The sequence below is a fragment of the Canis lupus genome, chromosome 19 (assembly GCF_048164855.1).
Source record: "Canis lupus baileyi chromosome 19, mCanLup2.hap1, whole genome shotgun sequence".
Taxonomy (NCBI): Eukaryota; Metazoa; Chordata; class Mammalia; order Carnivora; family Canidae; genus Canis; species Canis lupus.
In genome coordinates, this window is record NC_132856.1 from 52,913,160 (window position 1) to 52,935,629 (window position 22,470).

The 22,470-nt window shown below is 40.6% G+C and overlaps 1 protein-coding gene and 1 pseudogene across 1 annotated transcript; one reads left to right on the forward strand and one right to left on the reverse strand.

Moving 5' to 3' along the window:
* Positions 1-423: 423 nt before the first annotated feature.
* Positions 424-10,938, reverse strand: LOC140610874 (DNA replication complex GINS protein PSF1 pseudogene; annotated as a pseudogene).
* Positions 10,939-15,690: 4,752 nt separating this feature from the next.
* On the forward strand, positions 15,691-20,316 carry LOC140610871 (olfactory receptor 7D4-like). The gene has a single exon (XM_072787385.1). The coding sequence runs from the start codon at positions 18,390-18,392 to the stop codon at positions 19,323-19,325; it is 936 nt and encodes a 311-aa protein (XP_072643486.1). The 5' UTR covers positions 15,691-18,389; the 3' UTR covers positions 19,326-20,316.
* Positions 20,317-22,470: the final 2,154 nt, after the last annotated feature.

Consider the following 22,470-nt stretch of genomic DNA (forward strand, 5'->3'; position numbering starts at 1 on the left):
CCAGGTGCCTCTAATTAAGATTCTAAACTATAAAGCTTTCAATATAATGCAGTGTATAAATTTTAGACACCAAGAGGAAAAATAAGAGGAAATAATGGAATTCAAAGAAAAAAAAAACCAAAAATAAGACAAATGAAAAGCATACAGTTGATAACTGAATTAAATCCAAATATCAGTAATTACATTACAAATAAATGACTCCACTATATGATAAGGATTGTTATTATGGATTTTTTTTCCAAAAACAACAAAAAAAAAGGATTTTATTGTATTAAAGAGTACTGTATTAATTTGCCAAAGTTTTATAACTTAAGAAAGGTATTAACTTCCTTGGATTTGTACTTTAAGGCAGTATGCTATACTGTGGGCTGGAGACATTCACTGAAAAAGTCATTACTGGGGAGAAAAAAAAATAAAAGAAAATCAAACATAACAAACATTTACTTTCATTAAAAAAATGGTCAAAAAACCATATTGTAGTAACTCAAAGAATGTTATGATTATAAATACAGATACAGTTTTCAGTTCATTACAAAGCGGAGGATGAATCCTAACCCCTCAGCCACACACTTCTGGTTATCTTACAGAATGTCTTAACTTTTAAAACCAAAGAGGTGAGGTCGGGAGGGAGGCGTAGAACTTTCCATGGTGTGGTTCCCCCTTGTGCTGCCATAGCACAAGGTCAGGACAGCCCGTGCTCCAGAACTCCCTGTCTAACCAGCTGCTCACACTTCCATCGGGGTAAGAAATGCTGGCTATTTTTTTTTTTTTTTAAATAGGACTGAAGTACCATCATCAACTTCAAATTCTCCATAGTCTTTTAGATACCGCACTTCTATATATAGGCTTTTCGGAGGTTTCATATCCTGCGAGATGTCCAAACCTTCGTCTCCTCCCAGTGACCTCATATAAGTAGCAAGGGACTTTTTATAATGATCGAACCACTCCATTTCTTCGGCACACATGTGAAACTGTAGAGCGCTGGGCAGGACGCTGCCATACTCCCACCTGAGCGCTCTGATCCGAGGCAGTCATACAAATACACTACAGCACAGAGTCGATTCCTCAACAAAGAGCAGTGTCGAAATTTGATGGTTGGTATCAAGTCACTTCGTCCACCTGACTTTACTTCATTCACATCAGACTGGTTTTGTTCATATAAAGCTTTCATCTCCTCCAGAACTTGCCTGAGTTCATCCTCATTGAAGGCTGGCAGCTGCCCTTCTGCCGCACCATGCAGCTCGCGGACTAGTTCCATCGCCGTTTAGCAGAACGTTATCATACGTGCCCCGGTCCTGAGGCCAACGTCAACCACCGGCTCTCACACCAACAGTCGCCGGGTTCACACACAATGCTCGGGGGTCCCACAGTTGTGTTATTGTGGATTTAAAAATTATCAGTATTAGTGCAATGTGTGATTCTGAATACATCACAGCTCCAAAACAGGCCAAACAAAACAAAGTTTGATTAAGGTTTGGAGATTAGTTGATAGTACTTTATCAATGTTAATTTCCTAGTTTCAGTAATTATACTATGGTTACTTAAGATATTAACCTTATGGAAAGGTAGGTGAAAGATATACAGGAACATATGTCCTATTTTTACTACCTAAGTGCCTATATTTCAAAATGAGAATTTTATTTAGGATCCAGAGTTTTTAAATGACAGCTCTATGTTTTTAAAAGTTTAAGAAATTAGGTTGAGAAATACAGGAGAGGGGATCCCTGGGTGGCTCTGTAGTTTAGCGCCTGCCTTTCGCCCAAGGTGTGATCCTGGAGTTCCAGGATCCAGTCCCACATCAGGCTCCCTGCGTGGAGCCTGCTTCTCCCTCTGCCTGTGTCCCTGCCTCTCTCTCTCCGTGTCTCTCATGAATAAATAAATAAAATCTTAAAAAAAAAAGAAATACAGGAGAAACAATATGACAAAGATACATAAAAATCTGATAGAGATTTTAATGAAATGGGCATTTATAGAGATACACGGTTACTCACAATATTAAAAGTTAATTCACCTGGGCAGCCTAGGTGGCTCAGCGGTTTAGCGCTGCCTTCCACCTAGGGCATGACCCTGGAGACCTGGGATCAAGTCCCACGTTGGGCTCCCTGCATGGAGCCTGCTTCTCCCTCTACCTGTGTCTCTACCTCTCTGTCTCTCTCTTTCTCATGAACAAAACTTTTTTAAAAAAAGTTAATTCACCAAAAAGCTTCAGCAATTCCAAAATGGTATATAGCTAATATAACACAGCTTTCAAAACAGGAAACATCAGAGCACCTGGGTGGCTCAGTCTGTTGAGCATCTGCCTTCAGCTCAGGTCATGACCAGGGTCTGGGGATTGAGCCCCACACTGGGTTCCTTGCTCATCAGGGAGTCTGCTTCTCCCTTGGCCCCTCCCTCTACTCATGCTTGCTCTCTCTCTCTCTGAAATAAATAAAACCTTTTAAAAAATGGATCAAATAAAAGCTACCATTAGAGTGGAACATTTTTAATACACCTCTCTCTGGAAAATAGACAAATGTTCAATAACCACAAAGGCCTAAGCAAAACAATCAGCTGGACCCAGAGACACAGAGCACTGCTGCTTGCAAACATTCTTTTCAAGCTTGCATGGAACCCTTCTGAAAACGGACCACATACAGGGCCAGAAAGAATATCTCAAACATGTCAAAAGATTAATATAATTCTGTAATGACAATGAAGCTTGGTTACAATCAATAACAAAAACATTGGGATGCCTGGGTAGCTCAATGATTTAGGGTCTGCCTTCAGCCCAGGGCGTGATCCTGGAGTTCCGGGATCGAGTCCTGCATCGGGTTCCCTGCATGGAGCCTGCTTCTCCCTCTGCCTGTGTCTCTGCCTCTCTCTCTGTGTCTCTCATGAATAAATAAAATCTTTTAAAAAAATAAAAATATTAAAAATACAACATATGGTGGAAATGTATTTTGAAACAATTGATGTCAAAGTACACACTGTAGTGCAAATTAAATATTTATAATTAAAAAGTAACAATTACTAATTATGCAAACTTTGTTAGAGATTCAGCTCTAGCAACAGAAATAGCCAAAGTTTCAAATGCTTATTTTATAGAAAAAAGGCTGAAAAATGGGCCATGCATTTGAATAAAAAACACAGGGGGACCTGAATGGCTCAGTTGGTTAAGCATCCAATCTCAGTTCAGGTCTTGATGTCAGGGTTGGGAATTCAAGTCCCACGTTGGGTTCCATGCTAGGTGTGGAGCGTACTTAAAAATAAATACATACATACAAAGAAAGTAGAATAGTTCAGCTACAACACTGCTTATTAATAGACCAAGACTGGCATAAAACAGATGGAAAAAGATATTCCATGCAAAACGAAACCAAAAGAAACCTGGGGTAGCATAATCAGACAAAATAGACTTCAATACAAAGACTGTAACAAGAAACAAAGGCCACTACAAAATGATAAAAGGTTCAATCAGGAAGAGGATAGGACATTTGTTAATATGTATTCACCCAACATAAAAGCACCTAAACATATAAAGCAAATATTAACAGACCTAAATATATAGCAATACAATAATATTAGAAGACTTCAGCATCCTACTTTAATCAATTGATATCTAGACACAAAATATCTAGATATCTAGACATACTGACCTTAATCGACATGTTAAATCAAATATACTTAAGATATATACAGAATATTCCATCCGAAAGCAACAAAACATATTCTTCAAACACATATGGAACATTCTCCAGGATAGATATGTCAGCCATAAAACAAGTCTTAGTGAATTTAAATAGATTAAAATCCTATCAGGCATCTTCTTTTCCAACTACAATGCTATGAAACTAGAAGTCAATTACAAGAAAACTGGCGGGTGGGGGAGAGTGGAGATATAAAAATGTGCTTTTACTTATTAATCAATGGGTCAAAGAAGAAATCAAGAGGAAAAAAATACCTTGAGACAAATAAAAACCGAAACTTATGGGATGCAGAAAAAAGAAGTTCTAGGAGGGAAGCAATAAATGTAACATCATGAAACAAAATCTCAAATCACCTCAAGAACCTATAAAAAACAAGTTAGTTAGATGTCAGTGAATTGGAAAAACAAATGGTGAAATTCCTGGAGACAACATTTTTTTTGTAGGTTTTTTTTACTGGAGTTCGATTTGCCAACATATAGCATAACACTTAGTGCTCGTCCCATCAAGTGTCCCCCTCAGTGCCTGTCACCCAGTCACCCTGTACCCCCGCCCACCTCCCTTTCCACTAACCCTTGTTCGTTTCCCAGAGTTAGGAGTCTCTCAAGTTTGTCACCCTCTCTGATATTTCCCATTCATTTACTCTCCTTTCCCCTTTATTTCCTTTCACTATTTTTTTAGATTGCCCAAATGAATGAGACCATATAATGTTTGTTCTTCTCCAATTGACTTACTTCACTCAGCATAATACCCTCCAGTTCTATCCATGTTGAAGCAAATGGTGGGTATTTGTCGTTTCTAATGGCTGAGTAATATTCCATTGTATATACAAACCACATCTTCCTTACTGGAGACAACATTTAACCTACCAAGATTGATTCAGAAAATCTCAAAAGATTATTAGACTAGTGAGTAGAATCAGGAATAAAATTTCTACAAAATCCACAAATGGCAATTTACAATCATAAATCAAAAATGAGGTTATCATCTCATACCTGTTAGAATGGCTGTGAATTATACCAAACATTCAAATAAGAATGAATACCAATCTTTCTCAAACTGTCCTAAAAAATGAAAGAGGGAATATTTGCAAATTTGTTAGGAGGCCCGTTTTATGCTGGTACCAAAACCAGATAAGGATGCCACAAGAAAGGAAAATCACAGGCCAATATCTATTCCTGGTGAAGAGATGTGCAAAAATCCTTAACAAAATATTAGCAAAGTCAACAATACACTGAAAGGATCATACATACATCAGAGTGATCAGAGTGCCTGGGTGGCACAGTCAGTTAAGTGTCTGACTTTTGGTTTAGGCGCAGGTCATGATCTCAGGGTCGTGAGATTGAGCCCTACTACCAGGTCCAAGCTCAGCACAGAATCTGCTTAATACTTTCTCTCCCTCTCCCCCTACTCTCTCTCTAAAATAATAAATCTTTATTTAAAAAAAGGATCATACATCATGATCAAGTGGGACTTACTCCAGGGAGGCATTATTTAACATCTAGAAATCAGTTATGGGTGATACACTACATTAATGAAGGAAAAAATATTTGATAAACTTCAACACTGATTTATAATAAAATTCTCAACAAAGTGTACAGATGAAACATACCTCAACATAATAAATGCCACATATGACAAACCCCACAACTAACACCATACTTAATGGTGAAAAGCCAAAAGCTTTTCCTCCAATATTTGGAGAAAGATGAGGATGTCCACTCTGGCCACTTTTATTCAAGATAGTATTGGATGTTCTAGCTAGCAGGAAATAGAAAAGGCTTGTAAATTGGAAAGACTGTTGCTCTCTGCCATGATATTACATAGAGAAAACCCTAAAGATACCACCAAAAAACTGTTAGAATAAACAAACTCAGTAAAGCTGCAGGATATAGAATCAATATAAAAAAGTCTGTTCCAGGGTGCCTGGGTGGCTCAGTTGGTTACTGTCTTTGGCTCAGGTCATAATCCTGGGGTTCTGGGATTGAGCCCTGCATTAGGCTTCTTGCTCTGTGGAGTCTGCCTCTCCCTCTCCCTCTGCCTCTGCCCCTCCCCTTACTCATGCTCTCTCTCTCTCTCAAATAAATAAACAAAAAGAAATCTTAAAAAAAGTCTGTTTTATTTCTCTGCACTAATGACCTTTCAGAAAGAGAAATTAAGGGGTACCTGGGTGGCTCAGTGATTGAGTGTCTGCCTTTGGCTCAGGTCATGATCCTGGGGTCTTGGGATTGAGTCCCGTATCGGGCTCTCTGCAGGGAACCTGTTTCTCCCTCTGCCTATGTCTCTGCCTCTCTTTCTGTGTCTCTCATGAATAAATAGAAGAATCTTAAAAAAATTAAAACAATTTACAATCATAAATCAAAAATGAGGTTATCATCTCATACCTGTTAGAATGGCTATTATTAAAAACATAAGAGGGACGTTTGGGTGGCTCAGCAGTTGAGCGTCTGCCTCTGGCTCAGGGCACGATCCCAGAATCCTGGGATTGAGTCCCACACCGGGCTCCCTGCATGGAGCCAGCTTCTCCTCTGCCTGTGTCTCTGCCTCTCTTTCTGTGTGTCTTTTGTGAAGAAATAAATGAAATCTTAAATAAATAAATAAATAAGTAAATAAGAAATAACAACTGTGGGTAAGACTGTGGAGAAAAGGGAATCCTTGCGTGCTGTTGGAGGGAATGTAAATTGGTGCAGCACTATGGAAAATACCATGGAAGTACCTCAAAACACACCTGAGCACACTGTAGACACTTAATAAATGCTCACAAATGAGTCGACTCTTGGATAGATGTTCACCCCCTCTAATAGTTTACAAGTTCCCTAAGAACTGCCCTGGATTTTATTTTTTCCCTAAACACTAATCAAACATTCAAGCATTAACTAAGTAAGGGTATATCCTTCAGTAAATGTGTAAGTGAAGAAATTATTTTACTTTTACCTTCTACAAGACTCTCAAATCATTTATTTTTCTTTTCTATAATAATCATCCTCATCCAGGGGACCAAAGGGTCCATGTTTTAAAACTTATCCATCCTAAAAAACAAAAAAATCCAACTCATGCATCCTAAGATCCTTTTTTAAAAAAAGATTTTATTTATTTATTCATGACAGACAGAGAGAAAGGCAGAGGGAGAAGCAGGCTCCACGCAAAGAGCCCGATATGGGACTTGATCCCAGGACAATGGGATCACACCCTGAGCCAAAGGCTGACGCTCAACCAGAGCCACCCAGGTGTCCCGCATCCTAAGATTCTATTCTGACTCTGTGCCCTCATTTTCATTTTTCCTGAAGTTCATTCCCAAAGTGGGAGTTAGTGGATTCTATTTAAGTTGTAAATGGAATCAAATCATTCATAGGCTTTGGCACTTCCAAAGTGTCCCTGGCCTTAGAATATTGGCTAGACTGCCTCACTTGTTCCCCTAGTCCTGTCCTTGCTCTCCACTCTATCTCCCAACACTTGCTGTCTGCTCATCTTCTGCCAACACTCTTGCCTCAGTTCCAGAAATACACTAAGCTTCCAACTAGGCTATATTTTGCTCATAAAGTTCCCTTCATCTGACATTTTTATCTATTCTACAAATCCTCAGCCCTAATAAAAAACCTGCTTAGGTAAATCCCACTCACTTTTCCCTTCACGACATAAATATCAGTCCTTCCCAATAGATATTACCACCTCATATTAACCCATTCTATGTTCCTGTCATAAATGTGCCAGTTATTCATCTGAAACCTGTATTCCCAGGTAGACTGTAAGCCCTGTGGTGGCAAGTACTACGTCAGTTTTGATGGCCATTGTTTCCCTGTCCCTGCCACACGACCTAGCTTTAACGGGAATTAATTCCTTTTAAGGGAATTCAATGACCCTTTGTGGAACATGCAACAATTGCAACTCACCACCAAAAGCATTACAGTATGGTACGTAAAAAGAAAAGGAAGACAAAAATAGAGTTACAACAGGAAAACCATTTAAGTCCCACACAATACAAGATAAAGCAAAATACTATACTGCTGCGAAGGCAGATAAAAATGGATAGGATATTCTTTTTTTTTTAAGATTTTTATTTATTTATTTATTCATGAAAGACACAGAGAGAGGCAGAGACACAGACAGGCAGAAAGAGAAGCAGGCTCCATGCAGGGAGCCTGACTCGGGACTTGATCCCGGGACTCCAGGATCACGCCCTGGGCCAAAGGCAGGTACCAAACCGCTGAGCCACCCAGGGATTCCCAGGATATTCTTTTTGAAACAAGTATATAAGCAATAAAAATAAATTTATTCCTTATTTTTCTCCATAATTTTTAGAAGTTCTTAAATAGGTGATTCACAAACTGCTCTGTGTCACAAGAATTATCTAACAGAATTTACAGTATCTACCAAAAAGTATGTATACTTGTCCTGACTGAGAAAACCAAGCTGAAAAGCTTACCCTTACCTTGAAACACATCCCCACAAAAATTATATACAAAAGTTTATTCATGCATGTTATTAACAGAAATGAAGCAATTGTTAGAAAGATTCCTGTGACATAAGATATTCTCATCCCATATATAACTTTTCACATATCAAAATCTCATCCCATATGTTACTTTTCTTATGCCAAAGGAAAAGTCTATCTTTAAAACAGAGTGCTCTGGTGATCACTAACAAGCAAGCAATCAAGCCTGGCATCCGAGGGATGGTATAAATTTAAGTGTTCCTGAAAGAATGCAACTCGATTGGGATGCCTGGGTGGCTCAGTGGTTGAGCATCTGCCTTTGGTTCAGGGCGTGAACCTGGAGTCCTGGGATCTAATCCCACATTGGGCTCCCTGCATGGAGCCTGCTTCTCCCTCTGCCTGTGTCTCTGCCTCTCTCTGTGTCGCTCATGAATAAATAAATAAAATCCTTAAAAAAAATAGAATGCAACTTGATGCACAAAACAGTACCTATCGAGTATTTGGAAGTGATGTTTTGAAGCCTCTACACCAGGAACTGGCACAATTTGGTTGGTCATAGGCCTGACTGGTAAACAGTTTTCTTGGAACACACCCACCTGTTTGTTGCCTCAGTTCTGTGACTGCTTGCACAGGACAAAGGAACAGGTGAGTCATTCTGACATCTTATGGCCTGTAGAGAGAGCATCAAGTAATTACTTTCTGGACCTTTTCAGAGAAAACGTTTTGCCACCCTCTAGTCTGGACCCAATTACCAGTTGACAGAAAATACAAAAAATGGAAGAAACACCTAAATATACTGTGAAAATAAAGTCCAAAATTTCAAAATGTGTGACTTTCTAAAAGAATATAGATGACTCATAAAAAGTCACTATAATGTATAAACAACAGGGAATAGTATAGGTCAAAAAAGGCTAAAAGGCTGAAAAAAATCACCATATATAAACCATGACTGGGTCCTCGGTCCAAAAATCACCAAAAACATAAGTTAGAACAATGTGGGGGCGGGGGGGATCCCTGGGTGGCGCAGCAGTTTAGTGCCTGCCTTTGGCCCGGGGCGCAATTCTGGAGACCTGGGATCGAGTCCCACATCAGGCTCCCGGTGCATGGAGCCTGCTTCTCCCTCTGCCTGTGTCTCTGCCTCTCTCTCTCTCTCTCTCTCTCTGTGACTATCATAAATAAATAAAAATTAAAAAAAAAAAAGAACAATGTGGGGGAAGTTCAGCTTGTACAGAGTAGTCGTAAGATGGCATTATCATCTTTAATTTTCCTGGGTCAAAGAAAGAACATGCTTTTAGTAGGATGTGTTTATTTTTACAAGATACATTACCAAGTATTTAAAGGTCAAGTATGATATATGCATTTAATTTTTAACTTATGCTCTCAGTTCAACATAAAATGCACTCAGTTACCTACAGAGAGAGCAAACATGCAAAATGGTAAAAAGAAGTGAAACCACTATAACAAACATTCGCTGTACTGGATGTTCAATTTTTTATTCAAAAAGATTTTTTAAATTCAAATTCAATTAGTCAACATATAGACATCATTAGTCTCCAACGTAGAGTTCAACAATTCATCAGTTGTATATAACACCCAGTGGTCATCACATCACATGCTCTCCTTACTACCCATCACCCAATTACTCCCTCCCCCACCCACCTCCCCTCTGTCAACCCTGTTTATTTCCTAGTTAAGAGTCTCTCATGGTTCTTCTCCCTCTCTGATGACTTCCCATTCATTTTTTCCTCCCTTCCCCTATGATCCTCTGCATTGTTTCTTATATTCCACATGAGTGAAACCGTGTAATTATATTTCTCTGACTTATTATGCGTGTTCAAATTTTGCTCAAAGTTTCAGGTTTTAGAGAAGGAAAATTAAGGGTAAAAACCACTCTTAGTCTAAACATCTCTTTAAGGGTAAACTCCATTATTCCAAAAGTAGTGTCATAAAGCCCCCATATTTTTCTCCTGGAGGTCCTTTTTGTGATGGTTTGTAGGGGATGCACTGGCCCAGGATGTTCCGAGTACCAAAAGCAGAGTATTCTTGCTTTCATCTAGAAAAATGACTTATGGTTCACACATATTCGTATTTATGTACAGAAAAATGCACACCCTTGAACCTAACAAGTCTCTTTTCATTCTACCTGGAGGTAACTTCAAAAAGAAACAACAGGCAAAGACAAGGTCAATGCTTCCCAGAAACCTCTTGGTTAGGAGAGGAGGAAAGGCCCATTGAACGAACGCTCCCCCAGTGCTCACCGGAACAAGCCAGGAGCACCAGAGTCCTGAGAACCGCAGGGCCTGGCCGGGGCCACCTGCCTCGCTCAGCGGAAATTCGCTTCCTCCTGGAAAAGAGTCAAAAAGGTTACTTGAAGCATCTGAACAAGGAAGGCACCGTGGCTCCAAAACACTCCGCGGGCGCGCCCTCCGCCGCACTTCCGGGCCCTGCCCAATGGGGGCACGAACGGCCGCGAAAGGCGGAGGCTCAGGGAACCTGGCCCCCTACAAAGGCCCCTTGGAGACTGGGTGCACCTGTCCTTTAACGCCCTCCTTGGGCAGCCCCGGTGGCGCAGCGGCTTAGCGCCACCAGAAGTCCGGGGTGTGATCCTGGTGACCCGGGATCGAGTCCCACGTCGGGCTCCCCACAGTGATCCTGCTTCTCCCTCTGCCTGTGTCTCTGCCTCTCTCTCTCTCTGAATAAATAAATAAATAAATCTAAAAAAAAAAAAATTAACGCCCTCCTTACACCCGGGCTTTCCTTGGATGTGGCCTCACCGACAGTTCAGCCCCACGACCTACAAGTCTCCCTGGCAGGAGCTGCGCAGCCGTACAGAGACCGCGGGGAACCAGTGACGTCACTTCCGCTTCCTGCGTCTTGCAGTAGGCGCGGGGCTCCAGCTGGGACCGCAGGCACCTTAAGACGTTTTCACGCTGGGAAATCGTAGTTTGGTCCTCTGTGCGTGCTGAGGGTCCAGGACGGGAGCAGAGGGCAGGGACAGATGCCAGGGGATAGGATGGGGCTGGAGCCAGGCCTGTGCTGTGTTGGGAGTCTGGAGGGCTAAGGTGGGGGTAGGGGGCAGGGGCTTGCCTCAGAGGATGCTTTGTTAATAAGTAATTGGGGGGGGGGGGGTACCCGCTTTACCTTAAAAATTCTCCTCAAACCCTAGATTGTACAGATTTCCTAATTTTCTAAATGTATATATTTTTAAAAGACTTTATTCATAAGAGACACAGAGAGAGGCAGAGGGAGAAGCAAGCTCCCTGTAGGAATCCTGATGCAGGACTCAATCCCAGGACCCTGGAATCACGACCTGAGCCAAAGGCAGGGCTCAACCACGGAGCCACGCAGGCCCCCTTAAATGCATTACTTTCAGTGACATTTTAAGGATGTATTTTAGTGGAATGGTGGCGTGAGATTAATTTTTCCTTTTACTTAATAAATAAACCCTACTGTAATATTACCTATTGATAAGCTATCCTTGACATATTCATTTGAAATTCCATTCTTGTTAATATAGTAAATTCCTCTATATACACTTGCATTTGTTTCTGTTTTTTATTTTTCAGATTTTGCCATACAATCCAGGGCTTCCCATAGTAAGTTGTATGGAACAGCATCAATTCCAAGCATTTTCAGTTATTCAGCTATGGTTCTAAGGTTTCTACCAAACTCAAAAAAGTTTCATGAGTGATGTGGATTTCAGTGGGTGGTAGTGGTGGAGTTAATAATAGTCTTTTTAGATCCTGGTTTGTTAGCACATTTACTGAGAATGGTTTATGTGTGTTATCAAGTATGTTTTACGCATCTCTTGAATTCATAACTGTTTTTGCTGCATTCATGTTTCTTTCTGTATAACGTATTTCATTTTCAGGTAGCCAAGGGAGTCTTTCGAAAAAAATCTATTTGCCTTGCCTTGAAACATTCTCTTCAAAATCTAGATTACTTACAGATTTCCTATTTTCTTTCTTAATGTGTTAGTTTTAATGACATTTTAATATTTATTCCTCCAAGCTTGTATTTTAGTGTGTGGTATGGGATAATGGGTCCATTTTTACTTTTTATCCAGAAAAGGAAATAGTTTTATTGTTAAACTATCCTTGACATACTTATCTGAAATTCCACTTTTATTAAACAGTGGAATACTCTATATACACTTGTGTTAGTTTCTAGATTTTTCTATGACAGCAATATATACTTAGGGTCATATCGCTTTTTTTTTTACTATAATTTTATACTGAGTGGTAATTGAGCAGTAAAAATATAATGGCAGTTAATGGTTCTGCTCAAGGTTCTTCAGAGACATAAAATTTTTATGAATTTACTTATATAGCTATTATGATTTTGTGTTTTGCAACAGCTATATTGAGATATAATTCGTGTATCAGTTTACTTTTTTAAAAAAGATTTTTAAAAATTTATTTATTCATGAGAGACACAGAGAGAGAGAGAGGCAGAGACACAGGCAGAGGGAGAAGCAGACCCCACAAAGGGAGCCCGATGTGGGACTCGATCCCAGGACCTCAGGATCACGCCCTGGGCTGAAGGCAGGCGCCAAACTGCCGAGCCACCCAGGGATCCCCAAAATTTTACTCTTTTAAAAGTATACTGGTCCATGTTTTTTTTAGCATGTTCAAAGAGTGATGCAAGCATTGCATTTTCGAACCTTTGCATCACTCTGTAAGCATCCTTGGCTGTCCAACCTTATTTTCCTCTTCCCTAACCTCTAAACATCCACAAATCTTTTTTTCTCTATTGATTTGTATTGTATAGTCATTTCATGGAAATGAAATCATACAGTCTTTTGTCAATCATTTCTTTTCACTAAGTATGCCTTTCAAGGTTCATATGCTTTGTAGTATACAACGATTTTATTTATTTATTTGAGAGAGCATGTGCCTGTGCATGCTTGTGTAGGAGGAGAGGCAAAGGAAAAGGGAGCGAGAGAGAATCTCAGGCAGACTCCTCACTGAGCACAGAGGCTGACTCAGAGCTTAATCCCAGGACCCTGAGATCATGACCTGAGCCAAAATCAAGAGTTGGCAGTTTAACCAACTGAGCCACCCAGGCACCCCCATCATTTCTTTTTATTATTGGTGAATGATATTCCATTGTATGGGTATGTTATATTTTATTTATTCATCAGTTGACGAACATTTGGGTTGTTTCATTTTGTGGTTACTAGGAGTGTGTGTGTGTTTTTTTAAATGTATGCTCTATGCCCAAAGTGGGGCTTGAACTCCACGACCCTGAGACCAAGAGTTGCAGGGTCTATGGACTAAGCCAGCCAGGCGCCCCCTGTGGGTATTAGGAGGAATATTGCTATGAAAATTCATGTGTATCTTTTTGTGCATAAGTCTTTTTAGTTCCCTTGGGTATTGTTTAGTGCTTGCCAGAAAACAACACACACACATATACATACATTTCCCCCCTAGACTCCAAGTTTCTGTCAGTCTGGGCCTCATAAGGTATTTTGAAGGGTGTGACAGGATTGCAGCTGTGCCCATGGTGGGTATGGGAAGGGGGTCAACTCTTTGCCAAATAGAGCAGGAGGTGGCAGGTTTTTGAGGGGCTCTGTCCAGGGCTCATTTGGGATGTGGGTTGTGGTCAGGCTAGAGAATTTGTTTTGTAGTTGGGATCTACTTTCTGAGAATTTAGGGCACTATGAGCTGGAAAAAAGTTAGGGCCAAGTGCAGATACCTGTCAGTTTTATCTGTAAGTTTGGTGGGGGGTAGTGGGGAGTGGCTTTTAAGTAGATTCCTTTCAAAGAGTAATACACTGTACAAATTTAATCCAGTGATAAATACTCAGTTTGTGTATGTAATATTTAGTATTAGGCAAAAACTGATGAGTGACAGATCTAATGTTAGACAGGTCTGAACTCCAAAGACCATTCTAATTCTACTATTAACATTAGTGTGATTGGCTAATGCATGCATTTATACATTTATTAACTGCTAGATTCTATGTACTGGTATGACATTTGAAACAAAATGAAGGCCCAATGTTCATAGAATTTACGTTTTATTGGGAGAAAGAAAATATATATAAATAAAGAGTAATAATGGAGTTTCTTATAAGTGCTAATAGAAAAAGTAAAGACTATATAGGAATCCTATTTTATTATATGGGGGGGGGGATCAGTTGAGTGACAATCCAGGTGCAGCACAGCTATTCTCTGCAAAATTCAGACCTTACTCTACAAATTTTGTAGATCAATAGGATGCTTCCCCCACCCCTGGGGCAAGGGGGGGAGGGGAACTGTAGTGAAATTAAAAGTTTCACATGCACCTAATTGGCAGCTAAACTTTAATTAGATTTTATGGTGCTCCCTGTCTGTCACAAAGGGGAGAGACTATGGTATCTTTAACAAATTTACAGAGGACAAAAGCAAGCCTATCCCCATCCTGGCCTTGGCTGTATTAGTCTCCAAGGGGCCCAGAACAGGTAGCCCTAAGAGATGTCATCACTGGAACATGAGCAAAAAGGAGAGTCAAAGCTGCACTTGGTATTGTCAGCACCAATCCTACAGTCCTTCACTTCTCACTGTGGCTCCTACTTCCTAAGGACAGTCCCTCCCAACTGCTGACCTTCATAATCACAAATACACTTTCATGGACACTGTACATAGTGTTGCTAATGGGGGGCAGCCCAGGTGGCTCAGCGGTTTAGCGCCACCTTCAGCCCAGGGCGAGATCCTGGAGACCCAGGATCGAGTCCCACGTCAGGCTCCCTGCATGGAGCCTGTTTCTTCCTCTGCCTGTGTCTCTGCCTCTCTCTCTCTCTCTGAGTGAATAAATAAAATCTTTAATGCTAATGAGGTGGATTATAGTAAACCCTGTATTGGGTCACCCAATTTTCCCTTCAGAATTATGGCTTATTCTCCAGGTTCAGGGAGTACAGCCATCTAACAGCTCTCAGCCTTTAGCCTGCTGAGAACTGTCCTCAGCTAAATGAAGTGACTCACTTACCCACTCAGGTCTTCTGCTGGGGGAGCATAACTGCCTGACAGCTATCTGTATTCACCACCATATTTCCTCTGAGGATACTCCTGGCTGCTCCAACCCACTGACTGATCACAGCTGGATACCAGTGCATGCCCACTGCCATGCTCACACAACGACACTGATGACCAGGGCCAGTTAACTCTGCCAAGAGGGTGTCTCCTCTTTCTGGCATAACAGACCTCAAGTGCCAGGCACCTGGATAACTTCAATAGTACCTTGGCCATGTATCTGGAAGTGCTACTCTTTTAGGTGTCAAGACCTCTAAACATGCTGAGACCAGACTGGAGGAGACCTGAAGCAAATACTGCCAAATTGGCTCACTGGGCATGACATTATACAGGGCTGCTTCTACCAAAAAGCCTTGATTTCTGGACCCACATATCCCATGTTTTTGAGTTAGAGTACATTGTGATTGTCACTGACTTAGAATGTACATGCATCCTATGAATTGTGTAGCCAGAATATCTACTGTATGCAAATGTCTATTCTAAATGTGATCATAGTCTTTGAAATTAAACTGTTGCATATTTTCCGTTAAATATTTTTTTAACACCATACTCCACAATTTTTTTTCTGCATGGTTCTACCTCTGTCCTCATCTTTCCTGACAAACTTCATAGGAGATTTATATTGGCACCTCTGTTTCCTCAATACTCACTCATCAACCCCGTCTATCTGGATTGTTTATGCACCTACCCTTTGGAGGTAAAAAAATGGCGCCCTCCCTAATACCAACAAAGGCCTGCGTGTCATCGGCAAATGTCAAGGGATATTTTCAGTCCTCATTTAGTTAGTCCTTTCAATAGAACCAAAACTATTAACCACTCTGCTTTTCATCAGAAAGGACCTCTTTGCCCCCATGACACTGTGGACTAAGTGATCTTTGAAATCTCCAAAGATTCTTCAAGGAATGAACATCCCATGAAATTGATTTCCTGTTTTGGGTTCGTGCAGGTATTAAATGTTTCTTAGGGGATATTTTCTCATTTTAAGTCAAGCTAAAGAAAGAATTTCATTTTTGAGAATATCCCTTCACCGTTGCCCACTGCTGCCTACACAGATATGACCGAACATTTTCCATTCTTTCATCTTTGTATCCTAAGGGACCTGAATTGTTTGCAGTGAGGAAAGTCAGAAGAACAATTTATTCAATGAGGACCTTTGAGAATTCAGTCACTGAGATGATAACATGTCCTGTTGCCCCCTTCCTGTAATTCACTGATGGCAGCCTAGGGGAAAACCCAAATGGGCTCTCCTGGGACAGACTGCAGAGAAGAGTAAGCTTCAGTGATAACCATCAGAGAGGGCAGGATCATTGCTTCCCAGTCAGAGTTGGAGGAGTATGGAGGAACAGGACAAGAAAGTGGGCACTGGGTTTACCTCTAGAGTAATGAGACTGGAACAGTCCCATATTTAGGAAGTCTCTGTAGTTTGAAGGTACTTTACTTGGTACTTAAATAAGTCTTTCCCAGATCTAGTTCTGCTTCCTGCTCTTTCAGAATCGAGACAGTTTCCAGTAAGAGTTATTTTCCAGTGAGTCTCTTCCTCTTCATTCTTTCCCATGAATTCTAGGCTCCTGTTCCATTATGTGTATTATGTGTGATGTGTTGTCCTCTTTGTTCCTCAAGTGTTTGGATTTTTCTGTTATATTCTCTAACTCTTTTTGCTGGCAGATTTGTCTTACTGATAGCACTTGGTAGTTCTGTATTGTTGTTTTTCTGTAGTGTCCACAATGTCTCTACACATATTGTAATCATTTCTGACATTTGGTCTTCAAGTTAATATCCATTTCCCATCTTACTAATCTCTATACATATTCAAGAGAATATTGAGTGATTGAGTTGGAGTAGACTGTATTGGCTTGCTCACAAATTGAACAGAAATAATTTAATGTAGAATACTCTATTGGCTGATTTTTTCAAAGTAATCTCTATGCCAAGCAAGGGGGCTCAAGCTCATGACCCAGAGATCAAGAGCTGCATGCTCTATTGACTAAACCAGCCAGGCACCCCTTGGTTGGTTGCAGTTTTAAACAACTATTTTTTATTGGATTAAGAAAGTGACCCAAGTGTTTTTTTTTGTTTGTTTGTTTTGTTTTGTTTTGTTTTGTTTAGCAAGAGGTTCTTCTTAGGCAGCTAATGACAGTACTGGTTCTTACATTTTCTGAAATAATTTTTCTATTGTGATTATGGTTATGATTGCTCTTCACGTCTCTATTTTTGTGATGCACACTTTTAGCAAACATCCCAGCATTAATGAGCTTTCCATTTCTAAAATAATTGTGTTACTTGTTTAGGATATATTACTTTTACTATTCTTGAATAGATATGACAGCATTGTATTTAACTTTACTATTCTGTTTTTTTCCCTGTCTATATTTAGTTATATGATGATCTTGAAGATTCCTGTTTAGTGTTCTGGTATATACTACTTTTGGTCTCAATCATTATTATATGCCCAATATTTCATGTGTTGAACACCTAGTATGTGTAGGTACCATGTAAATCTTTAGAAAGACAATGGAGAGCAAAACCAGTCACAACCTCTGACCTACAAATAAAATCACCAAGTGAGAGAGGCACATTAAGGAATAGTACAGGATGCTCCACTTTTGCTCCCCATATACTCTGTCCCTCCTGAACTTCACTGTCTGCTCTCCATCTCACTGGCCTCTCAAATCCCTTCCATTACCAAGCTCACCCAACCCTAGGGAAAGGGCAAATTCTGTTCTCTGCACCTGAAATACCTGCTCTTTCCTTATTTTCCTTTATTAACAATTACTTGAGCATTCTGAATCCCCACAAAGAAGTTAATAGTAGTAACCACATATTTAGAATGAAATATAGTAAGAGCATAGTTCAGCTCTTCAAATTAAGGGTATTTGAGTTGCGAATCCACATTGATAATTAGTATAGAGATATCTGAATAATGGAGATTAACAAAGAAAGACTTTTGATGTCTTCACTTATTTCGAATGGTCATACCATGAAGAAATTGGTTTATGTCCATGGCCTCAAACAGAATTAGATCAGTGAATAGGAGATAAAAGGAGATGTCTGCTAAATTTTTAAAAGGATACCTAAGTACATTTAGATTGAAAATGAGCTACCATTTGGCTAAGTGAATGACTCTTTGCCTTTGGAAGAATGAATGGAGGGTGAAGGATATCCACCTAAAGGTGGTATTGTAAGGTGATGACTGGCTGATGTGCCAGTTGGCTATTCACTGAAGATTGCTTTCAGTTCCTTCTCCAGCAGGCACATCAGCTACATGGAAGCAGGAAACCATACCAGAGTGTCAGAATTTTTCCTCCAGGGCCTCTCAGATGATCCAGAACTGCAGCCCTTCCTCTTTGGCTTATTTCTCTTCATGTACCTGGTCACCATGCTGGGAAATCTGCTCATCATCCTGGCTATCCTCTCTGACTCCCATCTCCACACTCCCATGTACTTCTTCCTCTCCAATCTATCTTCTGTTGATATCTGTTTCATCTCTACCACTGTCCCAAAGATGCTGGTAAACATCCAGACACACAGCAAAGACATCTCCTACACTGGATGCCTCATTCAGGTGTATTTTTTTATGATTTTTGCCGGGATGGATGGTTTCCTCCTGACCGTGATGGCCTATGACCGGTTTGTGGCTATCTGCCACCCCCTGCGCTACACAATCATCATGAACCCACGGCTGTGTGGCTTGCTGGTTCTGATGTGTTGGTTTATCATTTTCTGGGTCTCCCTGATTCATGTCCTACTGGTGAGGCAGCTGACCTTCTGTCCAGGCACAGAAATTCCACATTTCTTCTGTGAAGTGGTTCAGATCCTCAAGGTGGCCTGCTCTGATACCCTCATCAATAACATCTTCTTGTATGTGTCCACTGTCATATTGGGTGTGTTTCCTCTCAGTGGGATCTTCTTTTCATACTCTCTGATTGTCTCCTCTTTAATGAAAATGTCCTCTGCAGCAGGAAAATATAAAGCATTTTCCACTTGTGGGTCTCACCTCTCTGTGGTCTCCTTGTACTATGGGACAAGCCTGGGGCTCTATTTCAGTCCTTCTGCAACTCATTCTTCCCAGAGCTCCATTGGCTCAGTGATGTATACTGTGGTCACCCCCATGCTGAATCCCTTCATCTATAGCCTGAGAAATAAGGATGTGAAGGGCGCCCTGGCAAGACTCCACAGTCGAGGAACCCTTTGTATGTGATGGGCCACTGGCTTCAGAACCAAGGGGACATTGTGTATTCAGAAGTCACTTTACTTGTTAAAAAGAATTTTGAAAGAAATGAGTTTGCAGTGAAGAGTAGAGTAACAGAAGCTATCAGCATTTCTCCTCCATTCCCAGGGATCCCAGGGATTTCACTTTCTCCATTGCATACCAATCTGACTGCCGATGCTCAGCAACAGGTACATGGGGTAAGAAGTAACAGGGAATTATGATCCACCAAGGACTGCATTTGATGAAGAGGTGTGAAGTACACCATCTTCTTCACCAATTAGCTAGAATAATTCTCATATTTCCATTTTGTGCCACTTTCCAATATTTCCTCACAGGATGAAAACTGTGCTTAGTTTTTGTGGGAGCTGACTTAGGGCATACTTTATTGGATATATTTCCTTCCCTGTATTACTTCTCTTCTCCCTAACCCATGTGCTTGTTCCTTGCTTCTTCCAGTAATGTGCTTGCTAATGAATCACTGGCTCAGTGTCTTCTTCTGAGGAACCCAAAGAAAGTGAGGTAGTAAAGATTGTGATGGGTATTAAAACAACATCATGGATGGAACTAATGACTTTTGGGACAAAACCAAACTGAACAAAAACCAAGAATTCAATACATACATAATTAGATCCTCAAATTATTGAAAAAAACACAATCTTTCAGCAATATTGGGGTAGCTTTGACTCACTTTGATTCCACTACATTTCAAGCTATGTTTAATTATTGACTGTGTGCAAATTGAGGAGGAGACCAAAGAGGTAAATATGATTGCCGTACAAAATTGTGAGCATAATAATATTGGTGTGTAAAAGAGCCTGTTGAAAAGAAGGTAGGGCAGCCCAGGTGGCTCAGCGGTTTAGCATTGCCTTCAGCCCAGGGTGTGATCCTGAGGTCCCGGGATCGAGTCCCACATCGGGGTCCCTTTGTGGGGCCTGCATCTCCCTCTGCCTGTGTCTCTGCCTCTCTCTCTCTCGCTCTGTGTCTCTCATGAATAAATAAAATCTTAAGAAAAAGGTAAAAGTTTTCAACTCAAGTAATTCCAGAGAATATATTTATTTAATGAAATTACTGAGGTAAAATTTGCATACCACGAATTTCACCCATTCAAAATGTAAATTCAGTAATTTCAGTAAACATAGTTATGCAACCATTGCCACAATGCAGTTTTAGAACATTTCTATCACTCCAAAATTTCCCTTGGTCTCCAGTTGCAGTTAATGTCCACTCCCACCTCAGTCCTAGGCAATACCTTATCTGCTTCCTATCTCTAGAAATTGGCTTTTTCTAGATATGTTATGTAAATGTAATCATACAATATATGGGTTTTTGATTCTGGCTTCTTTCACTTAGCATAATGGTTTTTGAGGGTTATCTATGTGGAAAACATACACCAGTATTTTGTTTCTTATAACTGCAGAGTAATACTCAAACATATAAATATACCTCTGTTTATTCATTTATCAGCAGGTAGACACTTGGATATTGCAGTTTGGGTTATTATGAATAAATCTGTTATGAACTTTTGTATGTATCTCTGTATTGATGTGTATTTTCATTCCTCTGGGGTAGATAACTCATGGTGTAATTACTGAGTTACATGGTAAATTGATGTTTCATTTTTAAGAATCTGCTAAACTTTTTTTCAAAGTGGCTCCACTATTTTACATTCCCATGACCAATGAACAATAAATAGTTCCACATTTCCCACATCACCAACACTTGGGATTCAGCAAAAACTTCTAACAGGAGAGTACACTTGAGGATTGAGTTAACAAACAATCAGTAGAAATTCAACTGAAGAATGGGTTTGGGTAGGAAGTAGAGAGGAGAGTTGGAACAAGAGGAGAAAGGAACCACATACACATAAACATGGAAAATTTGAGATTAAGGCATTTCAGGAGGATATATGGAACTGATGACTGAGTTATTAGAAATAAGCCTAGATATGTGGATAGAGGACAGACTATTGAGAATCTAATTTGAGGGATGCCTGGGTGGTTCAGTTGGTTAAGCATCTGATCAACCTAAGATCAGATCTTAGATCTTAGTGTTGTGAGATCAAGCCCTGCATTGGCTTCATGCTGGGCATGAAGCCTGCTTGAGATTTTCTCTCTCCCTCTGTCTTTTCCCTTTCCTCCCCATTGTGCTCTAGGAATAAAAAAAAAAAAAAAAAAAGAGAGAGAGAGAGAATCTAATTTGACAAATTAAGGACTTTGAAAGCAATGGAGCACTATGGCCATGCTGTAATCACAGATATAGTATGAGGACCTTAGGATTGCTCTTAATGGGAAAAATTAGTGGCAGAGGGAACAGTTTGGAGACTGCTGAAGGGGAGAGAAGATGGGGACCTGACCTGACCAGTGGCAATAGATGGGCAGATTTTGGAAGAAAGGTGTACTAATTTCCTATTGATGCTGTAACACATTGCCATAAGTCTAGTGGCTTAAAACTATACAAATTTATTATTTTACATTTCTGGAAGTCAGAAGTCTAAAATGCATCAGCAGGACTGTTTTCTTTCTGGAGGTGCTGAGGAAGTCTCTTTCCTTGCCTTTTCCAAATTCTAGGCCCCCTCCATTTGTGGGAGTTTTGGAATTCAGGTATAAAGCCCCGTTATAGCCCAAGAACAAGGAGGAACATTTTGAGAAGGCAGACCTATGCCCAGATGTTCGGCTTGTTGACCATGGTCCCACTCACATACCTGGAAATAGCCACATCCCCATGTGGACTTGACTATAGTCCCATTTGGCCTTGGCACTAGCACTATCCCTCAGACTCCAGAAGGAGACACATCCACCCATGCCTCTCAGATAATAGGCCTCTAAGATGCAGACCTTGAGCAGCCAGCCTATAATCCAGTTCCAGCCTCTCTCAGCTATGTCCATCTGTGACCCTGAAGGCAGGCCTGTTGACCTGGTCTGATTGCAGATCTTGAAGCAGCCCCATGCCCAGCTCCAGACAGTCTGAGCCATGATGTAGAAGGAATCATGCTCACCCAAGGACCCAGGGGGAGACTCATCCATCAGTGCCCACTGAGGCAATCTACAGAACTTGGTCATGTAGACCCTAAGGCAGTTCTATGACATGGCTCCAGCCCCTCACCTGTGTTGGGCCATTCACGCACGCCTAGTGA